Here is a 16,074-nt window from a genome sequence, read left to right on the forward strand (position 1 = left end):
ACATTTTTAACCTCCCTTTTAGATACATCATGTTACACAAAATGGAGGACTATATAAAAAACCATTTAATGAAGGTTTTGAAGAGACGCCAATGCTGGTTGCTGTGCTTACTTATGTGGGGTACGGTGTCCTCACTCTCTTTGGATATCTTCGAGATTTCTTAAGGCATTGGAGAATTGAAAAGTGTCACCATGCAACAGAAAGAGAAGAACAAAAGGTAATTGTTAGTCTTTGATTCTGTAAATGGAAGCCTCATCTTGCTGTTTTCACTCATTTTTTTCTTTAGATATTTGGGTATACATTAAAATAAAAAATATTCTAGATGCAGTTAAATGAAAACATTCCACAAGGGAAGCTAAAAACAAGGGTAAAGGCATGGAGAAATCAAAGCATTTAACATGTTTTAATTTAATGATCACAAGAATCAATTCTCATTTTATGGACAAGAAAGCTAAAGTTCACAGGTTGAGTAACATTTCCCAAGATGCCTAATGTCAGAGCTGGTATGTGGACACAGTTCTGTGAAGAGCCAGAAGCCACGTCCTTTCTGTTCACAATACCATACTGTATCCCAAGTTGTGTCTACAGTCTTCTGGAAAGATTGTGTTCTTTAGAACTCATGTTGTGTTTTCACATAGGCACATTACACATACATGTCTGGTTCACAGATCACCTCTTCTCCACAACAGAACAAGCCCTGAAGCAGAATTTGGCTGAGCTACTCTGTTTCTGTGGAAAACTATCTTGTTTTAGTAATAGTAAACAGATGATACTGATTGTCTCTGGGGAGGAGGATGGCATTCACCTCACTTCACTTTTCTCTGCATACTCCTTTGTGCCTCCAGAGTTTTGTACAGTATACATGTATTATCTACTCTTAAAAAAAATAGTTGTAAGTCAACTGTACTCCAATAAGATTAAAGAAAATAAAACAACCTAATTTGTCTTGGACTAAGGAACACTATGTTCTTTCCCAAACCAAAATATTTCTTTATGGGCATTTTTTTTAATGTTTTAAATTTTATTATTTAAAATGATAAAAGATTTTCTTTATCCCATAATAAAGTTTTTTTTCATTAAAAAATAAATAGAATTAGAGTGAAAAATGCCTGATTTTATGAAAAACAAACTTGTTTGTTCTTGGCATGTGAAGTATGGAGAGAGTTGTCCTCTAGCCCAGGGAATGCACTAGATTAGAGAAGGGATTCAGAAGTTAGAAATTTTTTGTCTATCATACATCTCACTTTCATGGGACATTAGAGGAGAGAGGCAGATGTGGTGGCACTAAGATCAGCACTGAGAGGGGAGCCAGTAAACACTGGGAATGGATGATGGAGACATGGGAAGGGGGAGAAAACACCAAGAAACATGGGAAAGGAAAGGACCTCATCAGCTACTAGGAAGCCAGAACCAATCAGCATAAAGACTGAGGATCCTGAAACTAGGAGAACTGAGGATCCAGGCGTTCTTCTCTCATCTCAGCCATTCTGCACCCTTCCCAGCCCTGGTACCACAAGTTGGCCCTCTTTCTCATTGCCCTGAAATGCCTACAAGTTCATTTCATTAAGAAGGTATTTTTTGGATAACTAATAAGAACCTGCTGTATTAAAAAAAAAAAAAAGGTATATTTTGAATATCTAATGCAAGCAAAGCCCTACATTCAGAACTCGGTCCAGTAGGTGAAACTAATTTTCATCATTGAAAACAAGCTAAATTTCTTTGATTCACTTTTTTCTACCCCTGTACATCCCAAATAGATTTTCTGGTAGGGTGCATCCACAATATGTTGATTTTTTTACATCCCTTAGGTATGGCCAACTTACTATAGGTTATTAGCTTACTGTGTACTTACTGTGTTGTACAGTATTACAATGACTTGTGTACAAACCAATATCTTCCTGCTAGACTGAGGTGCTGGTGGTTGTGACTGATGGGGGCTAAAGTTTTATTCACATATTCAAACTAGAAGTATATACAGGGACCTCTCATAGTGTCTAAACACCGTAGAGACCTAATGATTGACATGTAGGGATGGGGTTGGGGGGAACGCTGACTGTGGCGCAGACAGTGTTCCTGCTGAGGGGATAGAAGTGTACACAAAGGCACGAGGAATGTTTGGGAGAACCTGGAAAGTGAATGTATGAGAAATTGTGTTTTGCATGTTTGGTAGGCAGTGAGGAGTCCTGGGCGTTTTTGAGCAGGGGGGTGACTGGGGAGTTTGCACAGCTGGTGCTCTCTCCAAGGGTGATGAACGAATGAGTGAACCGATGGAGATGCATCTGAATTATTTTGTGAATGATGACATAATCTTTGCAACTTTTTCATGTCTCCAGAGGGTAAATTGACTGTTGAAGTATTGGGGCTGCCTGCGTGTACTTAACTTTATGTAAAAGAATTGGAGGGGTCTTCCCTGGTGGCACAGTGGTTAAGAATCCGCCCACTAAGTGAATGGGTAAAGATGGCACATATATACAATGGAATATTACTCAGCCATAAAAAGAAACGAAATTGAGTTATTTGTAGTGAAGTGGATAGACCAAGAGTCTGTCATACAGAGTGAAGTAAGTCAGAAAGAGAAAAAGAAATACCATATGCTAACACATACATATGGAATATATTTTTTAAAATGTACTGATGAACCTAGTTGCAGGGCAGGAATAAAGACGTAGACATAGAAAATGGACTTGAGGACATGGGGTGGGAGGACGAAGCTGGGGCAAAGTGAGAGTAGCATCGACGTACATACACTGCGGAATGTTAAATAGGTGGCTGGTGGGAAGCAGCAGCATAGCACACGGAGATCGGCTTGGTGCTTTGAGATGACCTAGAGGGGTGGGATAGGGAGGATGGGAGGGAGGCTCAGGAGGGAGGGGATGTGGGGACGTGTGTATGCACGTGGCTGATTCGCTTTGTTGTGCAACAGAGGCTAGCACAGTATTGTGAAACAATTATGCTCCAATAAAGATCTATTTTAAAGAAAAAAAAAAGAAGAAGAAGAATCCGCCTGCCAATGCAGGGAACACGTGTTTGATCCCTGGTCCGGGAAGATCCCACATGCTGTGGAGCAACTAAGCCCGTGCGCCACAACTACTGAGCCTGCGCTCTAGAGCCCGCGGGCCACAACTACTGAGCCTATGTGCCACAACTACTGAAGCCCATGCGCCTGGAGCCCATGCTCTGCAACAAAGAGTAGCCCCGCTCGCCACTACTAGAGAAAAGACAGCATGCAGTAACGAAGACCCAACACAGCCAAAAATAAATTACTTAAATAAAATAAATTAAAAAAAAAAAGAATTGGAACACGTGGATTTTCTTCTTAAGTAGTTTCTAATTTTGTTGAAGGAGCAAAGAAACTTCAAAATTATGGGCCTTTGCAAAGCACTATGCAGGTAAATAGTACTTGAATTGTATGCAGATGTAGAACAAAAAAGTAAACTGAGTAGCATAGAGTTAATCAGGAAATAATTCTTTTTTAAAAAAATTAATTAATTTTAATTTTTGGCTGTGTTGGGTCTTTGTTGCTGTGTGCGGGCTTTCTCTAGTTGCGGCGAGTGGGAGCTACTCTTTGTTGTGGTGCACGGGCTTCTCATTGCAGTGGCTTCTCTTGTTGTGGAGCACGGGCTCCAGGCCCACGGGCTTCAGTAGTCGTGACACACGGGCTCAGTAGTTGTGGCTCTTGGGCTCTAGAGCACAGGCTCAGTAGTTGTGGTGCACGGGCTTAGTTGCTCCGTGGCACGTGGGATCTTCCCGGACTAGGGCTCGAACCTGTGTCCCCTGCATCGGCAGGTGGATTCTTAACCACTGTGCCACCAGGGAAGTCCCCAGGAAATAATTCTTGAAAGAAGTAATAGGAGGAAATATGTAGGAGGGAGGGGGACATTTGCCTGTAGAGTTTGTTTAGGGGAGGACTGTACTAGTTTATTCAAATTCATTTTAGTAGGATTTTCGCAGTAGATAATATTAGCAGCTAAAACAGCTGAATTCTGCCATTTTCTTATAAAAATTCAGCTATTAGAAGGGAAGAAAGGCTCATTTAGCGTTATGGCAGATCGTGTTTGTTTTCTGATGCTGGTTTAGATGTAGTGAGAGGGATAGGCCAGTTTTTAAGTGTTACACTGGGAAGAGGTGAGGGAAAGTGCTTGCTTAGGATCATAAAATGCAAATATAATGTTGCTGCTTTCTCATTTCTCTGCATGAGTAGTGTTCATAACCACATCCTCATTCCATTACAAAAGAGAGCCTGTTTAAACTATTTATGCAAGTTCTTCTTCATATGTTGCTTTGGGTAGAAAGGAACCACATGGTCATGCTAATAAAGATGAGTTAGCATAAATGTGTTCTATTTTATATAAATTGCTAAAATTATTGGAATTCTTTACTGCTTGATCTTCTGTTATTGGTGGTGTTTGGGGTAAAAATGTTTTCTCTCAGTCTGGTTTCTTTTTTGTGTGAGGTGAGGCTAGTAGTTCAGAAACATGTATGTGATAGGTATAGTAAAAGCTTGAATTAATTAAAATGTTCTAGTATCTAGACAGGAAATACCTAGAAATCTAAGGAGTAGATTGTGGTAGGTAGTTACCACACACTTACTAAACTTTAACATTTGCCTCTACAGTTCATGATCATGTATTCAGAAATGGGAGGGATAGGATACTGGGAAGGGACATTATATGTCTATATCCTGATATATTTTAATTTTCAAGATACAAAAGAATTAAAATACATTAATTCGAATTCCTGGAAGGATTTATTCTTGACCTCCTTCAAAAAGTAGCTTACTAAGAATATTCTGATAATTGTCACTTTAGCAGTATCTTTGGAAACAATGAGTATGGTTGCTTGATATATTAAGCTGGGGATTATCAATTGGTTTGTCTTTTTTAGTTCTGTGGGTTTAAAAAGAGCTCTACTTTCCATAGTTTTGTGGTAAGTGTGGAGCCCAGGACAGCAGTCAAGCAGTCACCTTTTTTGTGGGCCGCACCGTGCCACTTGCAGGATCTTAGTTCCCCGACCAGGGGTCTAATCCATGCCCCCTGCAGTGGAAGCACAGAGTCCTAACCCCTGGACTGCCAAGGAATTCCCTACTTAATTTTTTTTTAAATAGCTTTATTGAGATATAATTTATGTACCATAAAGTTCACCTGTTTAAAATGTACAGCTGAATGATTTTTATTACTATTTACAGAAAATGTACAGCCAACACCATAAGCTAATTTTATAACGTTTTCTTTATCTGAAGAAGAAACCCCATACCCATTAACAATCACCCCTTCCTCCTGCACCCCACGCTAGGCAACCACTAATCTACTTTCTGTCTCTAGACATTTCATATAAATGGGATCATACAATGTGTGATCTTTTGTGTCTGGCTTCTGTCACTTGGAATGTTTTTGAGGTTCATCCATGTTGTGGTATATTTCGGTAATTCATTTTTTTAATTGCTGAATCATATTCCATTGTATAGAGCAGTCAGCTATTTCCTCTTGGGATTTCTCACTGAAAAGCTATATCCAAAATAAACCTTTTTAAAGAGTTTTATTGTACATTATTACTGAATGTGTGTGTGTGTGAATGTGTGCTTCTGTGTGTGCTTGCACATACACACATGCTGGCTGTAGGCTGACCATAGGAAAGGGGTGGGAAGGCCAATAGTCCAGTGGTCTTAACGTGCTTTGAATGCCGTAGAAAGTTATTTCAGATTGACTTCGTAGCAGCACAGAATGGGAGGCATTGTGGCTAGGGTTAGGAGCATAGACTCTGGAATTAAAAGACCTGGATCAGTTCCTGGCACTGCTTCTGGCCAGGTTTCTAGGTGGGAAAGCCATTTTGCCTTTCTGAAAATGGGAGTAATAGCTTCTGTAAGAGAGTTCAGGGATACTTAAGAGAAAATATATGTGAAGCACTTGGCAACACATATCATAAGTACTCAGTAATTGGGAACTCCTGTTTCTATTGATGTGATTATTCATCATCTTTATCCTTATCATATAAAAGTATCTGGGCATGCATCTGTGTTGGCCTGAATTGTCTTAACGAACATGGCCAATTTTTATAAAGTCAACTTCTGAAAGTGGTAGCACCCAACCTTTTTCCCCTGTGATTTTTTTTTTGAAATTAGCTTTCAGAACTCACTTATGTGCAGAGGTTAATATGGTGCTTAATATGTAAATACCAGAATAATACTTGTGTTACTGAACCAGGTCTGTTTGCCCAAGATGCCACAAGCCAAACACTGAGACTCGGGTTGGTTTACAGCCAAGAGTTTATTCATAAGGCAGCCAAGCGAGGAGATGGAAGAACAAGTCTCAGGGCCACCTCCCTGAAGGCAAGGAAGTCGGGGTATTTATGGGATAAGCAAGCGTGGTCTTAGGCATAGAGAAAGGTGATTAAAGGCAGGGAAAAGGTGAGGTAATCCTTGTTCTGCACAGGCACATTTGGGTTACATGCGTCTTCATATTCAAACTAGAGTCGCTTAGCTTGATCTGAGGGTGGAGTTTTCTGGCCCTCTGATGTTAAAAGGCCATTTGCTGAACATCTGTGCAGCCCCAGTTTTAGGGTCAGTGGTCCCAAGCAGCCCCCAGCCAGCTTACACTGGGCAGGAGCAGACTCCAAGTTCCTTTAAAACAACTGGGGCTGCGTGAAAGCTGGGAAGCCCTGCAGTTATAAAAGAGGCAAAAAAAGAGAAAGGAAAAAAACTAAGGCGAACTCGATCAATGAAATCAGTTTACGAGCAAAGGGTTTTTAACAAGCTGTTCCCTTATCTGTTGTTCTGTAAGACAAGTTCAAGACTTTTCTTAGTTATCAACTTCTGTTAACTCTTTGGGGCACAATTTCACTTGTCAGGATCATCCTATATTTTTCCAGAAGGTTCACAGTCCCATATCTACGATCAAAACTCTAAAATATCTGAAAACCAAAAGTTTTTTTTAACACATTTGGTGGCAAAACCTGACCTGAACAGATGTGTTGCTCTTTACAGCTCTTTTTTATCCCACTTGGTATGAACAGTCATAGCTTTCCTGCAGATTAATATTAAAGTGTTGGGTTTTGGGGTGCTGCAGATCCCACTGGTTATATATTAATAGATTACCCTGTGATCTTAAGGCCTGTATAGACAGTAGAATAGGTGCCTATTTATTTTAAACAATACATAGGATGTTTTCTACAAGACTTAACCTCAAATAGGCTTAAATAATAAAGGATATTTATTGGGTAATGAAGATGACCCCAGACTACTTTTGGCAAGGTCTTCACTGATCCCTAATTAACAGATCCATGAATTTCAATTTTGCCTTTCAGGCCAGTAGTAGAAGTCACTTAACTTGTGAGTACCTGAAGCCCAACAATCCAAGGTGGTCTCAGCTAGGTTTCATTTCTGCTTATCATGGATATGTGCTGGTGTATGGGGTTTGTAAAGATCTTCAGGAGGTGTCCATGAGGAGGGTATCCGTAAGGCTGTTTGAACTTGACTCTATCAGTGCCACTCACCTACCAGTTAGGCTGTCTCTGGGCCAGCCTCCCTCTACAGTACTTGTTATATTGTGTTGTAACTTTATCTGTGTGCCCCTCCACTACATTAAGAGATCCTTCAGTGTGTAGAGGTTGTGTCTTACTCATTTTTATCCCCAGTGCCTTGCTTAGTGCCTGGAAAGTACTGCTCAGTAAATGTTGGTTCAGTGCCTGAACAAATGAGTATTAGGTTGGCCCTGACTAAAGTCATTTCACAGTGACTAAACTGAGGAGGAAGAGGAGGGGGAGGGGGATGTGGAGCAGGATGCGGTGTGGGGTATCATTGTTTGCAGAGAGAACTGTCCTGTCCTTAATGTATCCCAAGTCTAGTAATGAATCAAACATATATTGAGTGTCCCATAAAAGATTTGAAAGAATGAATGAAAAGATAAGTCCTCTAGTTTACCCCTAGTCCTAAAATATTTAAAGTGTAAAGTGTACATGTTTTTAGAAACAGACGTTCTTACTGCCTAGAACTAGAACCTCAAATCGTGGTCCCCTTCCATCCCCTTTCTTACTTCATCGCAAGGCTGCAGCAAGTTTGGTTAGCATCCCTTCAGATCTCTACCGAACCTTCTAACTGCAGTCAAAGCTGCTACCCTGGCCACAAGTCCCTGTCTTCTACCATCTGTCTCACCTGCTTTGGGTCTCTAACATCCCTCACTGTGACAACTTCCTCACTGTGCAAGCCTGTTCCCTTCTCAGAGACTTAGTCGTTCTCTCCTTGTAAGGAGAGCCAGAGCTCCCTGATCTTGGCGGTCTCTCTGTTCAGATCAGAGCCCGTCCCTGCCCTCCTAACCTCACACAGCTCTGTCACAGGTTACCCAAAGCTCACCTCATTCTGGTCTGCAGCCCTTTTCTCTTTGGGGTTTAGTAACCCTTCTGGTAGATAGGACCAGACGCTTAAGTTTTTTCTGATATTTATATACTAAAAGCAAGAAATACTGCTTTTTGTCGCTAATAAAAATTTGTCCATGATGGAGTATTTCTCTCAAGTATTTGAGTTAATACCTTTAACATTGATGTGCAGTTTTAGGAAGTTGTAAAGAAATGAGATCAAGAAGAGCTAGTACCGTTTACCCATTGAAAAGGACTGGAGACTGGTTTTTTGTTTTTTCCTTTGTGAAATAAATGCATGGTGAATAATAGTTAAAGGAAAGTCCTTAATTAGAATTTGGGTGTCTCTGTTCCAGTTTTAATTGATCCAGTATGTTGAAAGAAAAGACTATCAAACGGGACATAGTATTTAAGTAATAAATTTCCAATTGTGACAAACACATTATTTATGGATATTTTCTTTTAAGGAAATGTAAATGTTAGAACCAATTGCAGGAGAGATGGTATCAGCTGCCACAAATTCCTGAGTTCTTTGTGACTCTGCTTAGCTTTATTTAAGGAGATTTTTATCTACTGTGAGGCTTATTTAGTAGGCACTTTTAGAGTCCAATGTCGTAGAAGGTTGTTAATTTTAAAGTTTTATGTAGACCCTTCTTTAGCAATGAAAATCTTTTACAGACTAAGGCTTAAACTTTTAATGTTTTTGAGTAGCTTATTTAAAAGATGAATTTAGATTGGCACCAAGCCAGATCTGAGGGCTAGAAGCTTAGTGATTTGCTGGCTATCATAAAGCTGTACAGTTTTCTTTTTGTTTGGTTTACTCTTTACCTTCAAGTAGACCTCATGTGGTCTGGTCACTGTGTTCTGAGCAGAACATTATGCATTAATTAAAGCTTCAGTGTGACTTAATTTTTACAGACTTAAATTTTAGCATAACTTAATTTCAGGGAGGAAAGGAGAACTTTAAATCCCTGATCATGAAAATTCATTTTGAGATTTTTTTTTTAAATTATTTTTTGGCTGCACTGGGTCTTCGTTGCTGCGCGCGGACTTTTTCTAGTTCAGGCAACTGGGGGCTACTCTTCTGTGCGGTGCACGGGCTTCTCATTGTGGTGGCTTCTCTTGTTGCGGAGCACAAGCTCTAGGTGTGTGGGCTTCAGTAGTTGTGTTTCATGGGCTCTAGAGCGCAGGCTCAGTAGTTGTGGCGCATGGGCTTAGTTGCTCCACGGTATGTGGGATCTTCCCGGGCCAGGGATCGAACCCGTGTCCCCTGCATTGGCAGGAGGATTCTTAACCACTGCGCCACCAGGGAAGTCCCATTTTGAGATTTTTAAAAAACGCCCATCCAAGGAAAGAAACCTCAAGTAGGTGTCTTTCTGTAACCTACCTTTTAGTGTTTCTTGTTTATAATTTTTCTTTGGATTTGTTTCATTTTGATCCTTGAAAATATGCAGAGAATGAAATCTTAATTTTGGAATTATTTTTCTTGGTTGAAACTGGAATTATAGGGGTTTTTATGGCATTTCCCCTAATATATTACTGGTGGGGGCGGGGCAGAAGAGCCATGTTTTTAAGGTTTTGAGGAAGGAAAACCATTTAAGACAGAATTGTACAAACCAGGTTTTATTTTTATGAGGCCTGCTTTACTAAGTTAAATTCTTTGGCTCTACTTTCGAGCAGTCAGATAGTTACTTGCAACCATTTCTTATAGCTCAATGGTCAAAGCTAAGTGACTTTTACCTGATTGAGTTGTTTTAAAATAACATAAGGAATTGATGCCTTTCCAGTGTTTTCCATATCAGTTAATTCTGTATAATTGACGTCTTAGTCTAAAGTGCTCTTGCATTACGAAAAGGGAGGTTGTAAAACTTTTCAAAGGAACTCAGTTTAATTTATAGTATTTTCACCATTTTTTGGCAGGACTTTGTGTCATTGTATCAGGATTTCGAAAACTTCTATACAAGGAACCTCTACATGAGGATTAGAGACAACTGGAATCGGCCCATCTGCAGTGTGCCTGGGGCCAGGGTGGACATCATGGAGAGACAGTCTCATGATTACAACTGGTCGTTCAAGTGAGTCTCGGTTGGGAAATTGTTTCTTGACAACAAAAAAAGAACTTCTTCACTTCAGAAGATATTGTATTGCAATTTGAATATTCTGTCAAAATAGGAGTGGAAGCTGAGAGTACAATACAGCATGATTAGTTTCCTTTCATATTGTTCATTGTTACTGAGATTTAAAAAAAAATAAATTTATGTACTTATTTAATTTTGGCTGTGTTGGGTCTTCGTTGTTGCACACGGGCTTTCTCTGGTTGCGGTGAGCAGGGGCTACTCTTTGTTGCAGTGTGCAGGCTTCTCACTGTGGTGGCTTCTCTTGTTGCGGAGCATAGGCTCTAGGTGGCTTCAGTAGTTGTGGCGTGAGGGTTCAGTAGTGTGGCTCACAGGCTCTAGAGTGCAGGCTCAGTAGTTGTGGCGCATGGGCTTAGTTGCTCCGCGTCATGTGGGATCTTCCCGGACCAGGCTTGAACCCGTGTCCCCTGAATTGGCAGGCGGATTCTTAACCACTGTGCCACCAGGGGAGTCCTGAGATTTTTTAAATGCATTTTGCTACTACATTCGTCACTGTGTTGGATTATAGTTGAAAACAAAATTTGACTTATTAAAAAAACTCACACAAAGAAAAACCATCCTTTCTGTTATGCCATTTACCAGAATCAGTTATCTGAATTTATTTATGGATATTTTGATTTCTCAAATGATTCAAGGAGTGTTTTTACTTAAATGGATTGAATTGTTTAGAAAACCTTTTATATTCGTAAGGTTTTGTTTTGTTTATATTGTACAGGCATTACATGGTTGTATGGTTATCGTTTTTTTAAAAAGACAAATAATACAAATAAACTGAAGGTCCCCTATGACAGCTAACCACTATCCTTTTGCAAATCCACTTCCCCACAAATCCTCATTTCCCAGAGGTGACCATTGTTATCAGTTTATTGTATATTATTCCTCCATGTGTTTTCTATTGCATGTATATATATATATATATATATATATATATATATATAGTGTATTACTGGGGTTGCACACAGGTCGTTTTTGATTTACAAAAATGGGATCATACTATAGAAATTATTTTATATCTCGCTTTTTTTACTTGCTAACATACTGGTGACAGCATCCTTCTTGTGTACGTTCACAGCAAGCTCACTATTTGTAGTGGCTGCTTAGTGTTCTACAGTATAGATACATATAATGTAGAGTAGATTGGGCTACATCATCCTGTGTTAAAAACCCCCAAAACCTCAGCATTAAGACAGAAGCAGTTTATTTCTTGTCCCTACTTCATGTCCGTCTTAGATCGGTGGAGCCTCTGAACCATGTTGTCCTCACTTGGGGTCCCAGGCTGACTGAGCTTCCACCATGTGGAAAGTCACTGGTCTGTGTGCCTGAGAAAGGGACACCGTAGATAAATTGTGTAGTGACTCTTAAAGGATCCTTAAGCATATATCCTTTTATATGTGTGTAGGAATTGATGAGTCAAAGATATGTATATCTTTTAATAGAGAAGTACTGTCAAACTGCCCTCCAAAGAAAGGTACTGACTGATATTCTTACCTACAGCGTATGAGAGTGTCCTGGCCAACACTGGATGTAGTCAGTTTTTATTTTTATGTATTTATTTTAAAAAATTAAAAAAAATTTTTTTTTTGGCTTTGCCTCATGGCTTGCAGGATCTTAGTTCCCTGACCAGGGATTGAACCAGGGCCACAGAAGTGAAAGCGCCGAGTTCTAACCATTGGACTGCCAGGGAATTCCCATGATATGGTCAGTTTTTAAACGTCCCTATTGATAAGTAAAAACTGGTATTTTGTTTTAACTTCCGTCTTCCTAATTGGTAGTGAGTTTGAGTTGCTTTTCATCTAGACCATATTCTCTCTACTTCCTATAGAGGGTGCTTCCTTTTGTATTATCCGTAAGTTTATTATCACATGTATTTGATTTGCTTTTGAGTTTCATGAAATTTTATGCTATTGAAATACAGGTACACAGGGAATGTAATTAAAGATGTTATAAACATGGGTTCCTACAACTATCTTGGGTTTGCACGGAATACTGGACCATGTCAAGAGGCAGCTGCCAAAGTCCTAGAGGAATATGGAGTTGGAGTGTGCAGCACTCGGCAGGAAATTGGTAAGTGTAGCTCTGTTTGGCCAGCTGATGTTCTTATTCTTAACTTTTTTACTCAGGAGGGAATAATACTGAGATAGAGCTAGAATACTGTATAGAGCATCCAAATACATGCTTTCCCATGCAGTTTAGATCAGCTAAAAAGAAGGCTTTATTTTTCTGAAGTGATGGATGATTTTAATGCTTTCAGTGTGTTTTGAGATATATTTATCTTTTCCATTATGTTATACTTACAGAATATCTCTAGAAAGTTTCCATCAAGTATTTGTTTCATTTATAACTTTAATGTTGACTTTATTGGCTTTTGTCAATGATAGTGGTTGAGAGTACTACTTACTAGTACTGAGCTCATGGACATATGAACGTTACTCTGCTTCCATACTGGTAAATTGGGGCTAATAATAATTCCTACACTATAGGGGTGTTTCAAGAATTAAATAAGCTAATTCGTGTAAAGTGCTTGTAACATGGTAAACCCTCGATAAACATTAGCTCTTTTATTATTATTACAAGTCTATAAAATGTGAAAGTGAACAGATTTCTACAAAGAGATTTAATTTATTTAAGTTCAAAGGAGGATTCCTAATTTTTCCATTTTGTTCAAGAGAACTGATAACCATAAAAGTTATAAGGCAACTTTCTGGATGTTTATTACTGTGAATCACCCCAAAACTTAGTAGATTAAAACAACAATTTATTCTAACTTCACGTGGGTCTATCCCCAGTGATGTGTTAAGGGAGCATTGTGCAGTGATGACATAGAGTAATCGTACCTTACATCTTTTTTTATTTTTATTTTTATTTTTTTTGCGGTACATGGGCCTCTCACCGCTGTGGCCTCTCCCGCTGCGGAGCACAGGCCCCGGACGCACAGGCCCAGCGGCCGTGGCTCACGGGCCCAGCCGCTCCGCGGCATGTGGGATCCTCCCGGACCAGGGCACGAACCCGTGTCCCCCGCATCGGCAGGTGGACTCCCAACCACTGCGCCACCAGGGAAGCCCCTTACATCTTTTTTTAAAGGATACTTTTTAAATTTTATTTATTTATTTTTGGATGCATTGGGTCTTTGTTGCTGTGCGCGAGCTTGCTCTAGTTGTGGTGAGCGGGGGCTACTCTTCGCCGCAGTGCGTGGGCTTCTCACTGCAGTGGCTTCTCGTGGCGGAGCACAGGCTCTAGGTGCGTGGGCTTCAGTAGTTGTGGCGCATGGGCTCAGTAGTTGTGGCTCATGGGCTCTAGAGCGCAGGCTCAGTAGTTGTGGCGCACGGGCTTAGTTTCTCCGTAGCATGTGGGATCTTCCCGGGTCAGGGCTTGAACCCGTGTCCCCTGCATTGGCAGGCAGATTCTTAACCATTGCGCCACCAGGGAAGCCCACCTTATGTCTTTACGGCGCTTTATGTTGTATAAATTTCTTGAACATCTTATCCCTTCTGATCTTTACAACAATGTCGTGGGGTAGATAGAGCAAATATTATTATTGGTATTTAACAGATAAGAAACAGGCCCAGAGAGGATAAATGACTTGCTTAAGCTTTAAGGACACATAGTATCCAAGTTCAGCAGTCTTCTTTCTCTGCTGCTTTTCTCTCTGCATGTAGCCATTATCATTAATCAGTGTTGTTTGGTTCTTAAGGATTTGAGCACTTGATGTAAAATTTGAGTATTTGAAGTAAAATCATAATACAAAGTGAGGGAAGGTGTTTTTTAACTTGGCTTTTGCTACATAACAGATCATTCCAAAACTCAGTGGCTTAAAACAGAAACATGTACTTATTTGCTTGTGATTCTGTAATTTGGAAAGGACTTGACATTTTATCTCGGCTCCATGTGGAGTTGGGTGGAGCATTATGACTGACGATATAGTATCCAAGATAGTGTCACTTACATGTCTGGCACCTCAGCTGAGTGGTGAGCCCTGCCCCTTCCTTCCATAGTCCCTCATCCTCCAGAGCCCCTCCCTGTCCACATGATCTGTCTTTACAACAAGCTAGTTAGACTATTTTACATGGCAGCTGACTTCAAATGTATAAAAGCAGATGCTGCCAGTCCCCTTAAGGCATAGACTTGGAACCAGCATGTGTGAACAGGAATGGGAGAAATTGTTGGCAACCCTTTTTATAGAAATGCCACCACAGGTGCTGCATCTGATTTTATTCAACTATTGTATTCTTTATGAGCCTTTACTCTTCATAATACTGACTCCTTCATAGACCTTAGTCTGAAAAGGTTATAACACATAGACTATGATTTCTTTTTATGAAGTAATGAGTAATTCTTAAATTTGGGGTTTGGTGGTATCGACTTCATTAACTTCTTCGCACAGGAAACCTGGACAAGCATGAAGAACTAGAGAAGCTTGTGGCAAGTTTCTTGGGAGTGGAAGCTGCCATGACATATGGCATGGGATTTGCAACAAACTCAATGAACATTCCTGCTCTTGTTAGCAAAGTAAGATTTAGTCTGTCATTTATGAAAACTGCCTCGTATATATCTTCTTTTGTTTTGTAAGGCATTCAGGCAAGCCAGAAGCTATTGTAAACTTTACACATAGTTTACCCAAAGATATCTCTATCATAAAATTTTATATAATTTGTGTGTACGTGTATCCCATGGAGACTTTTATCAGTTGAAGCTTTTTCTCTGGAACCCATGATCTTTTCTCCTTCCATGAGATGACTCTTGCCTTCTTCGTTTCATACAGTTTTAAAGGGATTCTCATAAATAAATTCTCATAAAAGACTAAAATTATGGAAGAAAGGATGCTTAGTTTGGAAATTATTTATCAGGTGGTTTTTTCTAATAGAAAAATATGAAAATATATAGGTCCCTAATACTTGTTCTTACTGTAATGCATGTTGTTCAGAGATATATGGGCCAGTTATGTGTGTGTATATATATATATATAATATATATATGTATAATATAGGTAATAATATAGGTTAAAAGTAATAATATAGGTAAATAATAAGTTAAAAGTAATATATATGTATGTATTTTATTTTCTGTGGGTAGAGTTTGTGAGGGGACAGTAGAAGAGATAAAAGATAAGAGACCTTGTAAATCACATTTTTACAGATTGGCACTATCAACTTGAAAGGGCCCTCACGGGCTGGCCCTACACATCTCATTTTAACATTGATATCTAGGCATGGTATATTGAAAAATCAGTGTATTAATGAGCAGAAGACCTGAGATATTTTTGGTTAGTTATATGGTCAGATTTAGCTGTGTGACCATGAGCATGTCACAACCTTTCTTAGCCTCAAATTTTCCTTTGTGAAATGAGGTACTTGGACTAGGTTAACATACATATATGGTTCCTCAAGGAATAGATGGGACAAATAGAAAACAAAAAGCAAGAGAAGAGATTTAAACACAACTATATTGATATCATATTAAATATGAATGGTTTATATATTCCAATTAGAAGATAGACATTGTCAGACCAGATAAAATTAAATAGGCTTCCACCAGAGACCTACTTTAAATTTAAAGACACAGGGAATTCCCTGGTCCAGTGATTAGGACTCAGTGC

The 16,074-nt window shown here is 39.5% G+C and overlaps 1 protein-coding gene across 1 annotated transcript in view; it reads left to right on the forward strand.

The window, feature by feature from the left end:
* SPTLC2 (serine palmitoyltransferase long chain base subunit 2) overlaps nt 1–16,074 on the forward strand; it is a 113,537-nt gene that overhangs the window by 27,098 nt on the left and 70,365 nt on the right. The window contains exons 2-5 of the mRNA XM_060095761.1: nt 23–217; nt 10,267–10,421; nt 12,397–12,545; nt 14,863–14,987. Coding sequence (XP_059951744.1) covers nt 23–217; nt 10,267–10,421; nt 12,397–12,545; nt 14,863–14,987 — 624 coding nt within the window. The remainder of the gene's footprint in view (nt 1–22; nt 218–10,266; nt 10,422–12,396; nt 12,546–14,862; nt 14,988–16,074) is intronic.

Source organism: Mesoplodon densirostris, chromosome 4, assembly GCF_025265405.1.
Source record: "Mesoplodon densirostris isolate mMesDen1 chromosome 4, mMesDen1 primary haplotype, whole genome shotgun sequence".
NCBI classification, from domain to species: Eukaryota; Metazoa; Chordata; class Mammalia; order Artiodactyla; family Ziphiidae; genus Mesoplodon; species Mesoplodon densirostris.